This window comes from Argopecten irradians, chromosome 2, assembly GCF_041381155.1.
Source record: "Argopecten irradians isolate NY chromosome 2, Ai_NY, whole genome shotgun sequence".
Taxonomy (NCBI): domain Eukaryota; kingdom Metazoa; phylum Mollusca; class Bivalvia; order Pectinida; family Pectinidae; genus Argopecten; species Argopecten irradians.
The window spans coordinates 25981270-26003292 of NC_091135.1; the positions used below are offsets into that span (position 1 = coordinate 25981270).

Genomic DNA, 22023 nt, shown 5'->3' on the forward strand with positions numbered 1-22023 from the left:
TTTTCAAGCGTAAGTCTTCATACTTTGATGATGACGATATTATGTTCCTAGAAATGCAAAAACAAGAACGTAGAACATTGTGAACTATCGTCTTTACCAAATAAATTACAGACCCTTAAGAATCATTTGACTTGCAGCTAATCCACCAGGACCATCATGCAACTATATAAAAAAGACATAAAAATGATTTCAACTTCTCAATGATTTAATTGTTAGTAATAATACTTCATTGCATGTCCGTTGTCATCTTCTATACTCAAGGGGTTACTATCAATTACGTTATATCCATATTTGGACTATTTATACTAAAACTGGAAGGAGCAGTTCAGGAAAAAAACCCTGACCAATCACAGACCTGCAGATAATTCCTGTGAAGGAGAGAGAGAGAGAGAGAGAGAGAGAGAGAGAGTGAGCGACGGACAGCCAGCTTCAAAGTCAACCACAGTGTACCGTTATGCAATTCCTTTAGTATATATCTAAGGATCAAATTACATTCGAGAGGCAGTAATCAATGTCGTTATATATATACGACAGCAAATTAGGTAAATCATGAAGTATCTAAGATATTTTCTACATTTATGATTGCCACTTTACAGATTATTTAGCCTAGATTTGCATGGTAGACGCGGTTTTAAATATAGGAACGCATACTCTTTCGAATCACCTCATTATATTATCATTGTCCACTCAATCGATATTGCTGCATCAGATAGCTTATTCATTATGTCCTCAGAATATTCTAGTAAAATGCCGCTGACAGCTGTCGATCTGTTACATAATTATTAAACTGAAATATAAAGAGATTGTTTTAGTTGCCCTGCAGTTAGGGCGCTAGAAAAGAACTTCTGGCCTTTTGTTGAGCACTCGCCCGTGTGAGGTAGGCTCTGGGTTCTGTCCCTGGCCAAGACACACCAGTCTATAAAAGGTGTAGTTTCTACTCCTGCTTATGGTTCGCCCGTTGTCAGTATAATGTGACCGGGTGCGGTGTGTTACTTGGTGTCTTCGGTGGCATGCTTCAGTAATATAGCAATATAAAAAGGACAGCACTTCCACTATACAAGAACCACAACACGAACATAACCTACTCTCCCAAAACACGCACTTCACACACGCTGCACACCGCATACATGGGAGACCGTCCTTACATGACCATGGATGTTAAAATGGATGTTTAAGAATACAGTGTACTGTGGTAGACGAATATATAATTGTCTGTTCCCTTACATCGTAACGTAACTACAATATCATTCCGATGGACCATTACATCAAGGAAATCATATTTGTAAAAATAAATATTTCGCTCAAAACTTATCAAAACTGTGAACATTTATTCCTTAGATATAATTGCCATCGTCGTTTCTCATTACAGATTTCAGGAACACCTGTGTTCTTTGAAAATGGAACGTTTTCCAAAAGAGGTGACTACATAGAAGAAGTTATTAAATGGGCCAACTGTAATTTCACACAATTATCCTACTTTTTTAAATTTACATTTTATTGAGCTTTTTTCATAAATACATGAAATATACACAAGATAACTAATCAATTGTCATGATTAAAATATTTACTCTGTCTTGTAGATAATTTTATTCATACACACCCTTACACTCTTACATAACACTTTCCCATGATGTGGATTATATTCACCCATATACTAACATTCACACACAAACTCACTCATTTGCTTAGTTTTTTCCTCGTCAATACACTTTTATTCACAAGTACACAACACTTTCTTACTTTTTAAGTATATATTAACACTTAGCACTTTCTTACTTAGTAAATATGTAATTCTATTCATCTATGACAACATGACAATTCTCCTACTTGACCATGTTTAAAAAATAGTATTTTGTTAAATCATATTCTATTCCGATTACTATTTTTTTTTTTTTTTTTTTTTTTTTTTTGAAATTTGATGAAATGAATAATCTGAATTGAATCATATTGAGAAATTGGAAACAAGAGAACGCTTACTATCCCAGAGTACCTGGTTCCTTTATCGTTTTAGTAGTTTAAAAGTATACCCGCTCCTTGTGATTTTGGTAATTGTTATCATTGGTGGTATTCCGACATCACACCACCAGATTGTTAACTCTTCAATCGTAACTGTTTGACGGTGTCTTCCAACTCAGCCAACATATCCTATTTTAACATGTAACTTGTTTGACAGCAGTTTGGTCTGTTCGTTTACCGATTGATCAGACGAAAGCTGGGAATATTTCCATTTAAATAAATTATTTGAATTGCATGAAACTGAATATTATTGAAAGGATAATTCAGTAATATGCCATGCAATACATATGTTAATCTAATACAATAACAAACAATATACGAATGGAATACAATGTATTACGTTCTAGAATCCATGTTCTAAGCTGTTATTTCTTCTTCGGTTTTTATATAGATACTAAAATATCTTAAGGATGTATTCTTCTGAGGTTTCAGTCCCGTTGAAGTCTCGTTTCGACATAGATCAAAGAAGTTATGAGATTTTCAAATACAATCTATCAATATCTGTAACAAGTTGCCAGTTTCAAATTTTGTCAAAAAATTACATTTCTGTTTTTAGTAGATTTTTTTATACGGGGATTTTAAGAAATGACCCATTTGGCGGCCATTTTGAAATTGTGTGTTTTTTTACCTTGAGTAGAGCCACAGTTTTACCATTTTTAACTGAAATTGTTTTAACTTAAATCATCACTGCGCAAGTATTTTTAGCTGTATCAAGCTAATTTTTCCTGTAAATCTTTACTGGGTTCATGGTAATTAAAATATTGAGCATTAATGTGGTGAAATGATACACGTTTGTCACTTTATTTTATATTTAATGATAATTTGAGCACTTTAATTTATATGAGGCAAAAAAGTAAGCACACGGACCCCCCCATTTTTTCTGCCTGATTTAGAAAGAACAACCCTATCCCTGTTGATATCCAAAATATTAACAAAAGTTTAATACCAGAACTTTTTCTACAATGGGTTGAATTTGGCAAAAATGACAGAAAATGGTGCATTTTGTAGCTAAAAATCAAGGGGGTAGGGGTAGCATATGTTGTTATTCTGAGAAAAAATATTAGTCTTATTAATTAAAACTGGTAATTTTTAAAGAAGAATACTGGAAAATAAATTCTACAAACATCCATACATATCAAACACCTCATTAGGAAATTATAGCTTTAATCTCTTGTGTATATGGTCAAAACGGCAAAATTCATATAAAATCCAATATTTTGTCAACTAGGTATCTTTGAGTGACATTAGCTAAAAAAACGAGCACACGGACATATGTTTTTTCTTCCATTTTCTTTTATGGCATAAACTCTTATTTCCAAAAATCTATACGAGAAAAAAAGTTTAATACAAGAAAATTTTGACTTCTCAGAGGAGTACATCCTTAAGAAAATTTGGTGTAAAAACATTTTGCTCCGATATCACGGTTTTGATATTGAATTGTTATGGTACCAGGTAGCTCCATACATTTTGGAAAACACGTAACAATTATTGAACTTGGTGTTATTTTCTTTCACTTTTCAAATAGGAAAAGAGTAGGTGTGTTATTGAATTACTTTTCAGATATTTGAGGTTGAATATACTGTCCAATATATGACTATTGGTAAACTCTTTCATAGAGTCGAACTTCAAACAAATATTAAAATGTAAGGATGTAGTTTGAACAACCAATTTGTTTTGTTTTTTTTTATTTTCATTTCAATATACATTTTTGATAAAATTTTATCCACTAGATATAATGAATGTGCATTATTTTATGTTTTGAATATTTTGATATCTTAGCAAGTTCTTACATACATATTGTTATCCTTTTTTTCATTGTCATTATGCTCGAACGGCTATCCTTCTCAATTCAAAACAGATACGCCGGATTACATAAATACATAGAGTTATTGCGTAAGAGTACATGTACTAAAATTTCCCTTCTTGATAAAAGCGGAGAATTGTATGAAATGGCAAATAAAACTACATTTCCTTTACAACCACGCGACTTTAAGGAACATTTTTGTATAGGCTAGTTGTTATTAGGTTTAGCTCGGTGACATTTAGAGAGTGGCATGTTGTTATATTACATCAACGCATACTATGCATATCTGGTGAAACAATATGGACACAATATCATATTAACCCTACATTTTTGTGTGAATAAGTATGAATATCATGATATAAGAACACATATTTGGATAATCAAATCGAGTTATGAATAACACTGGTGCTTTGATCACGTTTGCTCACTTTGCTTTTCATCTTCATGTCCGTCTTTCCATCGTTTGACATATTGTGATAGTGACACGGCTATTACAAAGAATACGATTAGAATAATACTTTCCATCGTAATAACATAACAGAACCAGATTTTACCCATACGCTCCATGACAGACGCCATCAAAAATAGATTGATTGAGCACCCACCCATAGCCCCGACAAAGAAAACTGATGACACTCGACCCGATACACGGATGAAAGTTTTGTTCGTCCATGATATCACTAGAGGGAATATTGCCGATTTTGCAAATCCTACCAATGGCGCAGAAAACCAAACACCTGCTGTCAAATGAAGGTTTATGCTCATTGTCAGTAGTAATAACGCCACGAGGATAAGCGTTACCTGTATAGCAACATAGATAACACTGTTTATACATTTGGACAGTAACATACTCAATGTCCCACCAATGACTACCATGATGAATAGAAGAGATGTTATCATTGACCCACTGGTCTTACTCCAGTAGAGGTACTCTACACAGAAGGATGACAGGTAAGTAGAAAACGTGAAATCGATGGCGTTACTCATGGTACCAATGCATACCATGACAACGAGACCAGTAATCTGCAGTTGTCTTGGGATAGGTGGATTTATTTTCCCGGATTGTTTCTCTTCTTTTTCGTTTATATTGCTGACTGGTGTTCCGATGTCATTTGCTTCAATGGTCACTTCTTGATGATTTGCTAACGGTTTCTGTCCGTCAGAAAGTAAATGTTCTGTCAAATATCCATGTTCCTGTTCAGTTGACTTTTGGGGTTCTTTTGGAATATCTTTGTTGATTCGGATTTCTTCAATATCTTTAACTTTCTTTTCAGAGAAGTATAAGACACTAAACCACAGCGTGTGAAGTACGCAAAACACAGAGGAAAGTATGTAGGCTATATATATCCTGGAAACTCCTTGACCGTCATACACCTGAGTTATGTTGGCTGTTGAATTTCCATTGTAAGTTGAATGTTGTAAAGAGATGCTATTTGTTTCGACTACTGGTGTAGGGGTTAACTCTTCCGTCACGTCAGACTTTCTTGCGAGGAACGGTGCGATGATCAATGGTGAAATGACACCGCCAACGTTGTATATGACGTGGAGACCCACAAGAGTGGTCTTACTTTTGGTTTTCCAAAGACGGATGATTTCAGCATTTCCAGCTACAAAATATACGTTTAAAATGTAAATATTAAAGCTAGGCAAATTACACTTCAATTGATCAATCATAAAATATAAGTATCCGCACATTTCAATCAAACCTTCATAAATGGAGCTACAGAACTCATTGGTAGATTCCAGTAGCAATGGGCCCGTTACACACATTTACAGTGACCACATGCTTCACGTTATCAACAAAGAAAGCCCAAACACATACATTATTTCTTCCAAAATAAACACAGGGACAAAATGTCCGAGTTTGTATAATATTCTATTCGATAAGACTTGGGCATTATTTTGTATACAGTAAATTGTCATGAGGTATGAATATCAATCAAATCGTCTAAGCTAAAAACCAAAAACTACTGAAACCATTACGCCTTAACTATAGTGCATTTATATCGTCTTTTGATCTAGATTCTTCAAAACCCCGAAACTGGATGAAAGTCTGTTACCCTGTCATGAATGATACTGAAAATTGTAAGTATTTGATTTTGAAGTCATGGCATGATGCACATTGAAACTGAAGACAATGTCATTATATACTGTACAAGTGTCGTGATTAAGATTTTTAAGGCATGGGTCCGACATAATACTGTTTTGATAATGGTCAACTCAGGTTTGTACTGTACCTTTTTTTGCCATTGTAAAATTTTAGATTCATTTGACTTAGTATCAGGCCACAACGTAAGGTAAACGTCCTGATCTGAGATTTAACTTTGATATAGTTGCGGTTGTCATTAAGAGGCTGGAAAAGCCAAACTTTCCTAGCACAAAAAAAAACCGAGAAAACAAACTCAAACCCTTACCGGGTAATGGATCACTGCATGAGGAAAGTACCTGGCAACTGCCGATGAAGGAGTTACCCTCGGTACTTGCCCTGAAATATGCTTCCCACAGGTTGTGATATGTTTCCAACATAACTATTTGGATATCGCTGCTCCAAAAAGATTTTGAAGAGAAAATCATATCTTACATATAGTAATATATAGAATACCTGCGTCTATAAGTCCGATGATTAGACCCATGATAGAATGACAACCGACCATTAGGCCGTATACAGTACACCATGGGATGACCACCAGGATGACCGCCAGGCCTAGGGCGCTGAACCCAAACAGAAGGTTGCTGTTACTGTGCTGATAAAGAAAGCCGTTGGCTAGGGCCCCAGTCGTGTAGCCGATATACAGACTTGTTACTATCCATGACCCTTCGTCCAATCCCACGTCACATATACTCTGGAGGTCAAGGAACGCAGGCCCCAGCTGACTTTTGATGCCTCCCTACAATTAATAAAACATCGTCATATGAATCATTCATTCTAACCTTCTAAAGGGGTAAATTTTAGTCACATAAAGAGAAGAATACATTTTACATCTCGTTGCCTTTTACGATAATGTAATGGGGGCATTTACGTTTCAATAGTGCAGTTTTTATGAGTTGTACATCCCAGCTTAAAAATCATTTTTAAATAGTGTGGTATAATTTTGTCGTAACATGGTAGATTATTAACTAGATATTACGTTTAAAAAGAAGACAACTAAAATATTGCACACACCCAGACGGCAACGTTTGGCCGACAAACGCTAGACCAGACGTTCCGCTCCCCTGATGGTGAACATTAATATAAACAATATCAATTATGAACAAATATACAACTTGCAACAAGTATGGATCCCCTGTTTTGTTCAGCAGATTTAAACTAATATTAAAGATACATACCAACTTCCATAGTAAGAAGTAGCATCTGCATAGTATATTTATCAATAGTGGTTATTGGTTGTAAAGAATTTAAGTCTAATGACCTCGATACAACATCGGACTTGCATGAAGCCAGATTTGAATATATGTTCACATGCATGTATATTCAACAATATAATAAACTTGTAAAAAAATCACCACAATTCCTCTTATCTAATCCCTCTGAAAGAAATATATCAAGACATCTGCTGGAACTACATGTGAAGGTAAGGCTCTTTTGCATGTCAATGGCATACATAAAAATACATGATTTTGCTAAATAATAACATTATGTTCACCCTTCCTCGACAACGTAATAATGACTTAATTATGTCCTACTGTCAAAATTAAGCTTTTAAGTGTGATAATGAGAGATTTGTGTGTTTCTCGATATTCCAGGGGTATAACGGTACACTGTGGTTGACTGTGTGGCTTTGAAGTTGGGCGTCGCTCTCCCTGTAGTCTTCAAAAGTTCTTTTGCTCCCCTGTGATTTGTTCATTTTTTCCCTATGAGCTACCTTCAGTTTTACGATGAGAGGTGGAAAGATGGTAAGTGATTGGAACCCCTTGAGGATCGAGGATGGGTTGAGAGGGTATTATTGTTGATGTTGTTGGTGTTTATGTTTTATTCAAAGAAAGTATTGACAAACGATGAAACATTTGTCAAATGTTTTACTAATGCGACATAATATTTGTTATATTAAACTAGAATCATCCTGTAAGACAAGACCGTATCCCTTGTATTCTGTCAGACAGTGGGTTGACATGTGATGCTTGTTATATGTTTTGTGTGTGTTTGCGTTTTGTCTCCATCTATAAAAGACAACTTTTGCCATTTTGTATTGTCATCTCGTTGAAACAATGTAAAAAAAACACCAGCAGAACCAACCAAATCACATGACAATGACAATTTTAGGCTGTACATTCAATATGAGCTTAAACAACAACTTTTTGAGGGCATAGAGCGTCTCGGCCAGGGGACAGAACCCAAAACCTTCCTCACAGGGGCGAGTACTCACATCAAGGTAAGAGTAGTGGGCTAGAATGAAGGCATGGGTCGAGAAAAAGAGAAAAGTGAAGACCGCAGAATTCGTTACCATTTTCGGACAACAAGCACATTTATCTCCATATATGCCGGACGATGTCATCACTTATCCTGTAAGATAATAGACAGGGTGATTATCCTACCTCGTATCATTCTCCGGAGCTCAATGCATTAGTTGGTTGATTATGCTTAACGCCATTAGTTTTTTGAAGGGAAAAACATGCAGATCTATGGATCAACATTTTTTGTTAAAATCTTTCAAATATCTTATACGCAAAGTTGGCTCATGTTATTAAAAGAAAAATCCATACTTCTACATTGCAATTACTACGAAGTTGTTTGTGCACAGACATGGTCATTCTATGTCACTATCTTCACGTCACCGTAACATGATCCACAGCCACTGCAGGTAAGGCGTTAGAATTGTACCTGCTCCCCCATTGCATAATTGTAAAAGGCGACTAAATTTGGGATTTTATCTCTTTTCTTCTTAACTAACTTTCTTATAACTAATGTCTCTCTTGACACCGACTCTTTTTGTCCGTCTGTTGAGCGCTCGCCGCCCCTGTGAGGTAGGCTCTGGGCTCTGTCCCCTGGCCGAGACACACACAAAAGTCTATAAAAGTGGTAGTTTATACTCCTACTTAGCGCTCAGCAGGATTGGTACGAGTGGCTCGCCCGTAGTCAGTATAATATGACCGAGTTGGGTGTGGTGCTTGGTGTCTTTGGTAGCATGCTTCAGTAATATAGCACTATAAAAACACAGGAGTGCCATGCATAATGCAATGTATTGCTGAAATAGTAGAAAGATTTGGAAGTGTCGTATGTAAACTATTTTTTGCCTTTGATTTTAATGTTGTTAATGAAATTTCATACCAAGCTTAATAGAGAACATAGATTTATTTTGTTTTTATATTTAGTATTTTTACTCACTCAATTTAGTGCTTAACGCCACGCGCACTTAGCTTTTAGGTGTTGCTCATATTTAGGAATGAAGAGAGAATCTCCGCACTTAATTTGAATAAGAATAAGAAGACCAGAAATTTCCAAGTTAAGTGTAAATATAGAGTGATATATTACATTGCATTAATAAGATATTTCGAATTATGCGCGGGTGGAGGTTTGAGATTGATAAGTTACAGTAATCGAGGTTCAATTGTATTTGTTACAAGGATTGTTTGATTTAAAAAGAAAGAAAATGAATGATGCATCACTTGCATTCGTAATGCTATTATATACTAACTATCTTATAGGGATGAACTTCCTTGTAAGTGCTTTTTAAAGATATTGGAATAACGGGATTTTGACACTTTTTAACAACGCCTTTTTAACAAAGTATAAAAGCCTGTCATGATAATTCATATTCACATTTTAAAAAGAGCGAAAACAATGGAACTAAGACACCAGATTGCTAAGACACATTTACAATGAACATAGATGTATGGCAACATTCTAAAAATAACATTACTAAACTTCTACACCTTATAATATTTAAAACAAACCTCCTCTAAATATGTATTGAAATTGGGAACAAGCAAAACCAAACTATATTGTTAAATATGCCCCCAAATGACTCACCACGTCTCGTTTGAACACATGAGCACACATAAAAAACTAACGTGGTATTGTGTACCAGCTGACACACGTACTAGATTTTTGCTCGGTTGTTTTGTTCAGTATGTGTTGTCTACTACACTCAGACTGACCTTGACCGCAAATCATCAACCAATTCTCATAATGTTATTTTAGGAAAACTAGAACCCTACAATGGTATACTTGCATAGTCGATTTATAACCTGCTACATGTATTTCAAACATTATCACATAGGCCTGGTTATGCAAAATAAATAAACTGCTCATAATCATTCTACCATAAAATAACACACAGTTCTTTGTGCAATACTTACTAACACAGCAAAAATGCCATACACGGCCAGCGATGTAAGGACATTCTGGCGGTATAACTGATCCTGGATTAATCGTCTATACATGACATTACCACACCGACTGCCTGTACATCTGTCTCCTCCTCCCCTGTGCATGCTGCAGCGGATCAGCTGTTTCTGCGGAGCTACTATACGTACAACGCTGTTATTTAAGTAGCACGGTACCAACACGTGTGTTCTGTCCTCGACACAACACTGCTAACAAAAGCCAAGATAACCTTCGATCAGGGGTTAAATACACAAATGTGAATATCAATTACTCGTGCAGGGTTAAAATTCGTAAATTAGATATCCCTTGAACGTCTGTCTTAAATGTGCATGTCATCGTATGCGTCCATCACCTTTTATACATATTTGTATAGGAAAGAATGAAAGAATAAAAGACAGAATATACAAGTATTTTTACTGAACGTCGCATATTGAGTAACAAAACAGCATTAGCCCTGTAGAGCTAATATTGCGACAAATCAATTAAGAAAGCAAATAAATAACATAATAAAATATATACAATGCAACATGCGGGTAAGTTGAAGGGACAATTCAGTCTAAGACAACATTAAAATTTGTACATATATCGGGAAAAAACCTGTTCTAATGGAAATTAGATCAGTCGGTTTTACTGTGATATGCTCGAAAAGCCCATGGTGGTGAAATGTGTGTGAAACTTTCAAACTCGCTCGCTGTCCGCCATTACACATTGTGGTCGAACAACTTGTATGCCGAACCCTGTCCCTTGCTCGTAGAGTAATGCAACTTTTGTCTAGAACTGCTCAAATCGCTCTTACAGTAGTGGTTTACCTTATTAGATGAATTGTCTTGCCTAAGAATCATTTTATTACCTCCTCAGTGGTTATGTAGTTCATTTGTTTAACGTGCGTGACTTTGGCTCGGGAATGGGTACAGAGTACATATCGTACCTGCTTATTCGTATTGATCAACGATTTGTAGTTACAACGGTATCAATTAAAATACGTGAAAATAACGTGGAATTTGTCAATATATTGAGTTAAATGTTTCATAAGAAATGTAGAACAATACATTTATGCCATATTTTTCTTCTTGCTTATGTAAAAGAATTAGCCTGAGTGAATTGGCCCTTTAAGCAAGCGTGTATAACAAGACAATGTTTAAATGGCACTAACATGAGGCTGCACATATTATAAGTATCACAGAAAACGTAAATAGGTTAATAATGAATACTAGTATATCACACATGTATTGCTGAACAACAGGTTTAAACAGGGTGTATTGTACATGTATGCTAATAAAGCAAAGTGTAAACAGTAATACAATGTCAAATTAAAAGGGATAGTCAAGAGCTAGAAAGAATTAAATAAAATATGCTGCATATTATTCAGAGCTGATCTATTCAAGCATACAAAAAACACAAGATGTATAGCTAATAGATAACAAAATCATAAAGGGTGGAGTACATATGTAATAGCAAAATGAAAAGAGATAAATAGGCAAACTACAGAAGAAGAATGAAGAATTATTAATGAGGTATTCCCTATTTATCGTATACGAAAATGTTTTAACCTGCAATGTCATCTTTTAGTGGTTTAAGTCCAGTTCCCTTTTAGGTTTTAGGGCGTACAGATGTCAGGTGTGAAATTAGTATAAAATATTCATGAAAAACAGTCTTTGAAACTTTCTCCGATTACAAACAGAATAGCGTTTAGTATTATTGTGAAACACAGAGTCTTAGCTTAAAACAAAAATGCCAGCAACAGATAACAATGTGATGATTGTAGTTTCTATTTAATGTTAAAATTTTCGTTCATGATAGTATCACCCTCTACCAATTGCAGCTAATCTAATTTGATACCAAACTTTATCACAATTATCGTATTACATACAAGGATAATGACACCAAGCGACAGTGACTGCTGTACTGGCTCTGGGTTAATAGTAAATGAAAGTCCGACTGTTAGACACATCAACAAGGGAAAACAAGTCACCAAAGGAAACAAACGCAAACAAAGTAAATATAGCCACTGTTAAAATGCACCTGGTCTTTATCTTTTAAGAGCCACATTAGTCATTTCGTCGCTAACAATCATAATTGGCATTTTGGTAGATAAAGAGAATTAACTTCATCAACTGCACCAAATAAATATGATTTAAGTATACATAATATATGAATATGTGGAAGTATAGCAGGAAATGAATATGAGTACATGTAATACATATCTAAACATACACATTATGATAAGAGTAAATAAATAAAAGTAAAACATCAATCTAACATAACGATGTTTGACTTAGATACAATGTATGAAGATATAGATACAATGTATGAAGATATATATACAATGTATGAAGATATATATACAATGTATGAAGATATATATACAATGTATGAAGATATAGATACAATGTATGAAGATATATATACAATGTATGAAGATATAGATACAATATATAAAGATATATATACAATGTATGAAGATATATATACAATGTATGAAGATATAGATACAATATATAAAGATATATATACAATGTATGAAGATATATATACAATGTATGAAGATATATATACAATGTATGAAGATATAGATACAATATATAAAGATATAAATACAATGTATGAAGATATATATACAATGTATGAAGATATAGATACAATATATAAAGATATTTATTACATAATTTGTTTACACCAATCTATATATGAAGAAATATCATATTTTCAACTATTATCCCGACAGTTCAATCAAACCTTGTTATATTGCACTGTTCAAAGTTATATTGCACGCTTCCATGGAAACGTTATATTGCACGGTTCGAGATGTTATATTGCACGGCTTTAGGAACACCTCGCTGTTGTTGTCTAGTTTTGTAGAAAACTTCCGAGGAATCGCGCGTAACAGTGAGTAACGTTATTATGACGTCACAAAGGTTCACGTTCAATTTCGCGCTAACTTAATAGATCTTGAATCAAGCACGTCATGTAGACGTTAGTATCGAGTAGAGGACGGACACGATGAATGAGTTAAATTAAAAGGCTGCATGCAGGTCTAATAATGTTAAAGAAGACAATAAGACATCCAAACCGGAGTTACAACCTGACGTTCGTGTGCTATACGTCAAACTTCAATAGGATTTGAAGCTTTTCCGTACGGTGCGGTGTTGATGATTTTGTTAAATGATTGTCATATTCGGTTTATAACAATATTCAACTGAAAACTGGTGATTATGTAATAAAACAAATATTCCATGGGTTACTGTGCTCTAGTTCATAATATTTACCCCTCGGTGGTGGTAATCAACAAATATTATATTGCACTCGGCCTTCGGCCTCGTGCAATATAACATTTGTTTATTACCATCACCTCGGGTTAAATATTATGAACTAGAGCACAGTAAACCATGAAATATTTGTATAATATACAATGTATGAAGATATAGATACAATATATAAAGATATATATACAATGTATGAAGATATAGATACAATATATAAAGATATATATACAATGTATGAAGATACATTAGATATTAAACAATGAAAACCAAATTTACGAAAATGCATACCTCTTTCACAGGCGTAGCTTAGACCGTAACTAAAACGAATGAATTTAGACAATTTGAAATCTTAATAACACGTGAGTATGTCACAGATTGCCTGTTATCTTGTAAGTAAACGCCTTTCAGAGTTAAAATACGCATATCTTTTTTTTTCACACAGAAAGACATTGTTATGTTAAATTCCGGTAACACATGACTACATGGATGTAATAAAATGTTTTTAGGCAAGATGAAGTGACAGTGAGATGTAAAATTGCTCAAGTTGACAATAATGTTTTATTTTTATATGAGAATGTTTTAAATGACGCCTATTATCTGGATGAAGACTTTTTAAAGGTGATATATGGTTGACAATTTTGTCAAAACAACGTGCATTGTGTCAACATTTCATTGCGTCCTCTTCGAATCATTCTCGCTCATTTTTATTACATGTATTACAATAAACACATACTTTACTTTTAGGAAGCTAGCTTTCTGTCATACGTACGTGACATGCATGAAGCAAAACATACATAATCGGAATGGTGAATTTTAAAGAGGAATGCACACCCTTCATCAATCTACATTGCTAACACTTTCATCTAAACATATTTTCGGTATAAATTACGAAGGAGTGTAGCATGACGTATGAACTTTCACTACATCATAGATATAAGAGAACCATTTCAAATGAGGATTAAGGAATTCATTTTTTTTTATTTGTCAAGAGTATTTTGTCGTTATCCCAGGAACCACTTTTGTCATCTCAGAAACAATAGCATGGCCTGGAATAATAAAACATGATAAACATCATACAAAGTGTTTTTTGATAACTGAGAAAAAGTTTTAAATGAGTAACTGAGAAAAAATTTTAAATGAGCACCTGAGAAAAAGTTTTAAATGAGCATTGTGATGAGTGCAACCAGTCCGGCAACAGGTGTCACATGCTTTGCTAAAATCATTGAAAGAGAAGTTTACGTATATCGAATATCTGCATAACATGTTTCACTAATTACGCCATATATGTATTTTCATAAAAGAATCCCTGACAATATTGTATTTACAGGTATGTTTTATACCACATTTAGTAATCAACATCTACAAAGAGCCTAATCGGGAGGCGATATTTATTTATCTACAATACTTCTAGAATTCCATACCGGTATTTAATGGCGTAAAACATCGTTCCCTAAAAAGATAAGATGACATTTCACACACGTTTAGCTTAGCAATATTCTGGACGAATGCTTCATTTTATGATTGATTCTGTCAAAGCACACATACATATAAATGATAAAAAATGCATATCATAGAATTGATTTTTACAGCTGTTAGATAAAGGTCAGGGACGGACGCCATCGCATTTGTCAGTATCAGCACACTTAACTGATAGTTTTTGATGCGTACAAAAGATCAAGTTTCTATGTTTGAAGGTTATTGACAAGGTAAATACTGTTTAAAATCAACATTCAAGCGACTCCATATTATAAAGGATTCACATATATCTCAAATAGATTGGGTAACGATTCTTATCTCTCTGATAGAGATAAAATGTTGCATTCCAATATATTACTATAGAGACATAGGGCAATATCCAGAATCTTATCTTGAGATAAGTAGTTTTAATCTTCAAACATAAGTTTTTGTTTATACTTTCTGGCGTCTGAAACCGCCCTATCAGCTTTTTGGAGTATATTCAAGTCGAACATAGTACACATGCGGCTTATTTATAGCTAAAGGGGATTCCCCAAATTTATCATAGAAAGGTCAAGATGTAGGTCGTGTTCATGGATATGACGCCAGAAAATAGAGCTATTGAACGGAGGATAAAAATAGATACGTCAGTAGAAGAAGAGGTCAAATGTATGTAACAGAAAGATAGCTTTCATCATCAAAATGTTTATATGTAACCACGTGCGAGCTGATCCAGTGTACTGTCAACGTGATATCGATGTAAGTTTACGGATACACCGTTAGATATTGACCAGGAACGTCCTGTTTATAGGCTACAGGCAAGTAAACATATATTATATATATATAGATGAGTTACCTCTGTCTACTCATGACAATATCGACTTAAGTAATATCAGCTAGCTATAAGCATATTGTATCAAAACTTTCGTTCACACTGGTTATATACTCTTTCACAGCTACTCAAATGTCAATATTTTATTAGATCAAACTCAATTGCCACAGTCACGTCTCAACAACCACTGTGATGCATGTAAATACATTCCTATGTCGTAACGTCTAACCCACTGTGACTTTTAACGATATAATATCATTTTCGCTTCCCATAGATCAACCAAATATTACAACAACTATGATTGGTCCTTGGTGCGCTCGGGTTCTCCGACAAATCGGGCACTCGCCATTTCGGACACTCCAACAACCACTTTTATGTCAAAATGTCAGTACTACAAGTGCCAAGCGAATGATAAGCTCAACAGCACAACCGGTACCGAGGCCCAGTAAGGATAAAGATATGAAGGAACTGGAGAAGGAAATCCGCAACGATTTGAGCGTCTATAACCGAACAAAGAGTACGATTGTACACAGACGAAGGCATTCCAAAGAGATGGTGAGCCCGTGAGTACATTTACATTTAAATTGTAGTAAATTGTTAACAATGGTAATTTTTTTTAATATTAAAAACAGATTTTCTAAGCTGTAAAACCGTCTGAAATTATTATTGTTTATAACATTTTGTTATAGTATTGTCCACTGACAGCAAATTGTAATTCCATCTGCTGCCCAATTTTATGATCGTAAGGGAGAGATAAAATTTATCGTTTCCATTTTCTTCCATTCGTGTGAAGAGTATTATTTAACACAGCTTTGTCGAGTGTTCATAGAGAAGTGTCTACGGTCTAACTTCCGACTCGAAGACACAGTTTCTGGCAGTAGGGCGGTTGATTCCACATTGTCAATATAGTACGATTAGGTAGGCTGTCCTGTTCGATATCTTTCACAGTATGCTGCAGTGAGATAGCACTATATATACCGAAACACCAACAATGCAGCACAATACGAATTTTTTGCTTAACGATAAATGACCTCCTAGTTTTGCTGATTACTGTAAACGTGGATATATTCACGAGTTTATTTTCACGATAAATACGGCCGTTACCTTTTTTCAACATAGCTTTATGTATACACCAAATATTACAATCAATATTATTCGTCCGTTTACAGTATCCAATGGCTAAAAATGCATATAGTAATTATAATTCATCCTTGGGTTTTTATGTTAAATGTTTCTCTGAATATTGCCGGATAACGCGACTTTGGGACTGAATCTGTAAATGGATCAGCCAGATATATTTTCATAAACCAGTTTATCTGACAGCTTTTTAGATAGAATCGCTCATTTGACATGGTCGCCAAGGATTTCTAAAACTTCATAGATACATCTATCAGTATATTGCAAGTTTTTGACTTGTTAGCTTGTAAAGTACATTCGAATCAGGTGACATGTCGAATGGAAAAAGACGAAAATACAAAATCTAACCAGTCCCGTTATATACTGACAGCGAGTTAATCGGTGTCCTCTCTCCAAAATGTGCATTTTGAGTAACTTTGGTAAATGAAACTAGCCAAAGTTTTTTCTCAAAAAAGGGCGGAGTTTCCATTAATGGACATGAATGAGATAGAGTCAAGAGAGACACAAGATGAAGATTACCTTGTGTAACAATAAACTATATAATTATAGTAGTAACTAGTAATTCTACAAAAAATACATTCTTCTTTCGTTTCAGACGTGATATTGAACAAATAGTGGATAGCCACGTACTGGATGCTATGCAGAAAGGCGACTTTGACAACCTGCCAGGATTCGGAAAGCCATTCAAAGAGGAATACGAAAACCCTTTCTTGGAAACTGGTCTGGCAAAAATCAACAGTATACTCAAAAGTGAAGGATATACGCCATCTTGGATTTTACTAGGAAAAGAAATTAGGTAACAGATGTTTTTGTTACTATTTCTGTTCAAAACCTGCGTAGGTGATGAAATAATCTTGAATATCATCATATCATTATTCTAAAGTACGGCATAGGGGATTTATTATCGACGAAGTCAGAGTATGAGAACTATTATTGAATAACTTATTATTTAATTGTATTGAAGTACGTGATTATTCCGATTGGTTGGTGCGAAATAACACGACAAAATATAATTGTATCACTCGAAAATAAAGAGAATTGCAGTAGTATTACTCTCTTTTGAAAACCATAACTTGACCTGGATTTGTTCCTGTATGCTGGTGTTAATATTGATGAGCTTACTTTCTCAAGGAAAACTCAATTCCTACGTACTCCTGTACATTCTCTCAGTATTCCTAGCACATTTACTAGACTAAAGTATGTTAATGTTCAGCTTTGGGATACGTCGTTTGTTATCTATTAATTAGTCTAACCAGATTCTCTCCCAGGAACACCATATCAAGGTATCTTAATATTTGTTTTCTTCGATTTCAGGGAAGGCATCAAGAAGGCAAGATTTACATTAGCTCTTGAAAGAAGTAGATTAAAAAACATCAACCTCACCACCGACGAACAGGCCAGACTGAAGGTTCACAAAGAAAGATTTGAACGTACTGTTTCAAGACTTAATGAACAGGTTCATAAACATAACTTGGAAGTACCTTTGATTCGAATGCAAAGAGTGGCGTTTTCAATTGAAAACGAAACGAAGAAAGTGCTAGATAATCATCAGGCTTATATTCCTGCGGACTTCAAAGATACTGCTACCATGAACTATCACAGCCGAAATGATGGTTTGTCTGGTGTGTGGAAAGACGTAATGGAAATGTTTAAAAAGTAAGATAATGTTAGATGACATATGAGCTCTGAAAATACACATTAATCTAGGTATGCACAAGAATCCTAAGTGACTGGCACATGTAAAATGCGGTTGAATTATTACTCCACCTTTGAGATATACCGGAAACCTGACGTGCCGTAGATGCAAGCTTTGTTTGTTGGTGTTAGCATTAAGCTTACTACTTCGGAACATTTGGTTCAATGTATACACTTGGCTTGATTAAAGATGCTCCACCGCTGACAAATGGTATGTTTTCATTATCAAAAACAACAGCAGACGATTAGTATTTTTATTCAGTTACAAAAGTTACTTACTATACACCATTACCGCCATTAAAAAATTTGAGCTTCTAATTTTACTTAAAGTTAAAAATATAAAATATAATTAATTGCATCCCGAAAAAAATCAGTGGCACTATATGAAGTACTGATTGCTCATGACCCTAAGGCAAAATAAATTATTTTTATATTATTTTTTGTGTTAGTTAGACTTATGTATGCACGATTAAACACTAATTATTGTTCAAATGATGAATATCATTTATGCTCTGTCGGCGGTGGAGCATCTTTAAAAATGGCATTACTATATTTAAAATGGTCACACCTTAAATTCAATTGAAATACGGGAATATTCAAATATTAAACTAAGTTTATTATAAAGTCTTTCATGTACATTTTATTCTGTGATAACAAGAAATATATATTTCATTTTGACAGCACGGATTGATCACATGTTTTAATATGGACAACATATGATGATTTTCTACCTAATGTTTATATAAGGATTTTGTCTTTATAATATGCTACATGAAAAAGCCAACTTTGATATGATTTGTATTACTGCTTTGACAAGTAATACTTACCTCGACCAGCAGCATTCACAGAAAAGATGCATGGCAGATATGGCGAATTGTTCTATTTCTGAATAGCAACACTTCAGGGCCCAGTTTCACGAATACTCCTTAAATAAATATTCTCCATAGACTTTTCCCCAACTTTGGTTATGAGTTTCTATGGAGAAATTTAAGTTAAGGATTTTCTTAAAGTCAAGGAATATTAATAAAACTGGGCCCTGTACCTTCAGTGTTAACATGTCTTAAGGAATCTAATACCCTACGACGTGTTCCACTTATCATAACTTTGGTAAAAGGAAACTACTCCTCCCATCCGTTCTAGGTCAATGTTGTTACTCGATGTAGTAGTGTTATGGTCGACATTTTGATATCATGAAGATGCATTGTATTTCACTCTTCATTTTTACTGTGACATCTGGGTTTTTTTTAAAATGTCACATAGTATAAATTTTAAAACATATTTCACGACATTCGTCACTATGAAGAATAGTCAATTATCTCTAACATGATGTTCAGATTTAGTAATTGAATGAACTTTTCATATTTTTATTGTTTTTATATTGGCATTTTCTTATTTTGTGCTAACATATTCTTCTATATTTTATTTGTTCAACAAATCATATAAATCAATTTTGCGTATTCTAGTCAACTACGTGCACAATGTTTGTTCATCATAGTCACTTCTTCCTATATCAGTGTTAAATTGATTCTTTATTATTCTACTACATTTCTAACATAACCACAAAAACAGACATGGAGTGCGCAACTGAGACGGAGTTTGGGGCATCTCAAAATACATAACTTATTTTCTTGAGATCTATTATGCACCAGAGATGCAATACCTTGAATTTTAAAAGTGTTTGCATTCACAGAATAATACAGAGTTTATATATACGTCCGAGCAAGTAATGAAATACATTTAAGCCTTTTGAGCTGATCCCTGAACCAGTCGAAGTTAGTCCATGTTTGATGCTATCTTAGAAATTTTAACACTGTAATAACAGACCTTACATCACGTTAGACTGTAGTTAGATCTGTTTCAAATCCAATGCCCTTCAAAACTATAAAGACACTAAACAAAAAAAAATGTTTTGGATTATTTTTGTTTTGGACTCTTTCAGTGTGGTAATCTAGAAAGTGTTTTGAGTAAGTCCTATACGATCATACCTTAATTATATAAATCTGATTAGGTAGTCTAGAATTTGCCCATAAGAAGTGTTCTTTAAGTGTTGAGGTCATTTAGAAGAGTTTCTGTTGGGTTTTATCCTATAGATTAGTTCACAGTAGGTCATGTGCGATGATAGATATTAGTCTACATTAGGCCCTTTACAATGATCTATATTAGTCCAAAGTAGTCCATTACAATGATCGATATTAGTCTACAGTAGGCCCTTTACAATGATCTATATTAGTCCACAGTTGGCCCTCTAGGATAATTTATATTAAGTCTTCAGTAGGCCCTCTAGGATAATTTATATTAGTCCACAGTAGGCCATTACAATGATCCATATTAGTCCACGGTTGGCCCGCTAGGATGATTTATATTAGTCCAAGGTAGACCCTGTAGGTTGATTTATATTAGTCCAAAGTAGGTCACTTACAATCATCTACATTAGTCTACAGTATGCCCTTAAGGATGATTTATATTAGTCCACAGTAGGTCATTACAATGATCTATATGAGTCTGCAGTAGGCCATTTCAATGATCTAAATTAGTCCACAGTAGGTCATTACAATGATCTATATTATTCTGCAGTAGTCCCTCTTGGATGGTTTATATTAGTCCACAGTAGGCCCTGTAAGATGATTTATATTAGTCCACAGTAGGCCATCTCAATGATCTAAATAAGTCCACAGTAGGCCTTTAAGATGATTTATATTAGTCCCAAGTAGGCCCACTAGAAAGATTTATATTAGTCTACAGTAGGCCATTTCAATGATCTAAATTAGTCCATAGTAGGTCATTTCAATTATCTATATTGGTCTGCAGTAGGCCATTACAAGTATCTATATTAGTCTGCAGTAGGCCCTTAAGGATGATTTATATTAGTCCACAGTAGGCCCACTAGGATGATTTATATTAGTCTACAGTAGGCCCTTTATAATGATCTATTTTAGTCCATAGTAGGTCATTTCAATTATCTATCTTAGTCTGCAGTAGGCCATTACAAGTATCTATATTAGTCCACAGTAGGCCCACTAGGATAATTTATATTAGTCTACAGTAGGCCCTTTACAATGATATATTTCAGTCCATAGTAGGTCATTTCAATTATCTACATTAGTCTACAGTAGGCCCTCTAAGTTGATATATATTAGTCCACAGTAGGCCCTTAAGGATAATTTATATTAGTCCACAGTAGGCTCTTAAGGATGATTTATATTAGTCCACGGTAGGCCCTTAAGGATGATTCATATTAGTCCACAGTAGCTCATTTACAATGATCTATATTAGTCCACAGTAGGTCATTTACAATGATCTATATTAGTCCACGGTAGGCCCTTAAGGATGATTTATATTAGTCCACAGTAGGCCCTCTAAGTTGATATATATTAGTCCATAGTAGGCCCTTAAGGATGATTTATATTAGTCCACAGTAGGCCCTCTAAGTTGATATATATTAGTCCACAGTAGGCCCTTAAGGATGATTTATATTAGTCCACAGTAGGCCCTCTAA

At 34.4% G+C, this 22023-nt stretch overlaps 2 protein-coding genes across 3 annotated transcripts; one reads left to right on the forward strand and one right to left on the reverse strand.

Annotated features, from left to right (window-relative positions):
* Positions 1 to 210: 210 nt before the first annotated feature.
* LOC138314941 (major facilitator superfamily domain-containing protein 4A-like) lies at positions 211 to 13877 on the reverse strand. Its single transcript, XM_069255595.1, has 4 exons — positions 13697 to 13877; positions 10118 to 10354; positions 6423 to 6708; positions 211 to 5427 (listed from the first exon to the last, which is right to left on the reverse strand). Exons 2-4 carry the CDS (start codon positions 10250 to 10252, stop codon positions 4235 to 4237), a joined length of 1614 nt encoding a protein of 537 aa, XP_069111696.1. The 5' UTR covers positions 10253 to 10354; positions 13697 to 13877; the 3' UTR covers positions 211 to 4234.
* Positions 13878 to 15407: 1530 nt separating this feature from the next.
* Positions 15408 to 19994, forward strand: LOC138314942 (dnaJ homolog subfamily C member 28-like). Of its 2 annotated transcripts, none has more exons than XM_069255596.1 (4): positions 15408 to 15681; positions 15970 to 16258; positions 17428 to 17628; positions 18147 to 19994. In XM_069255596.1, exons 2-4 carry the CDS (start codon positions 15993 to 15995, stop codon positions 18490 to 18492), a joined length of 813 nt encoding a protein of 270 aa, XP_069111697.1. In that variant the 5' UTR covers positions 15408 to 15681; positions 15970 to 15992; the 3' UTR covers positions 18493 to 19994. The 2 variants fall into 2 exon arrangements, with proteins under 2 accessions (XP_069111697.1, XP_069111698.1); XM_069255597.1 differs by having other exon boundaries at positions 15408 to 15622.
* The last annotated feature ends 2029 nt before the right edge of the window (positions 19995 to 22023 follow it).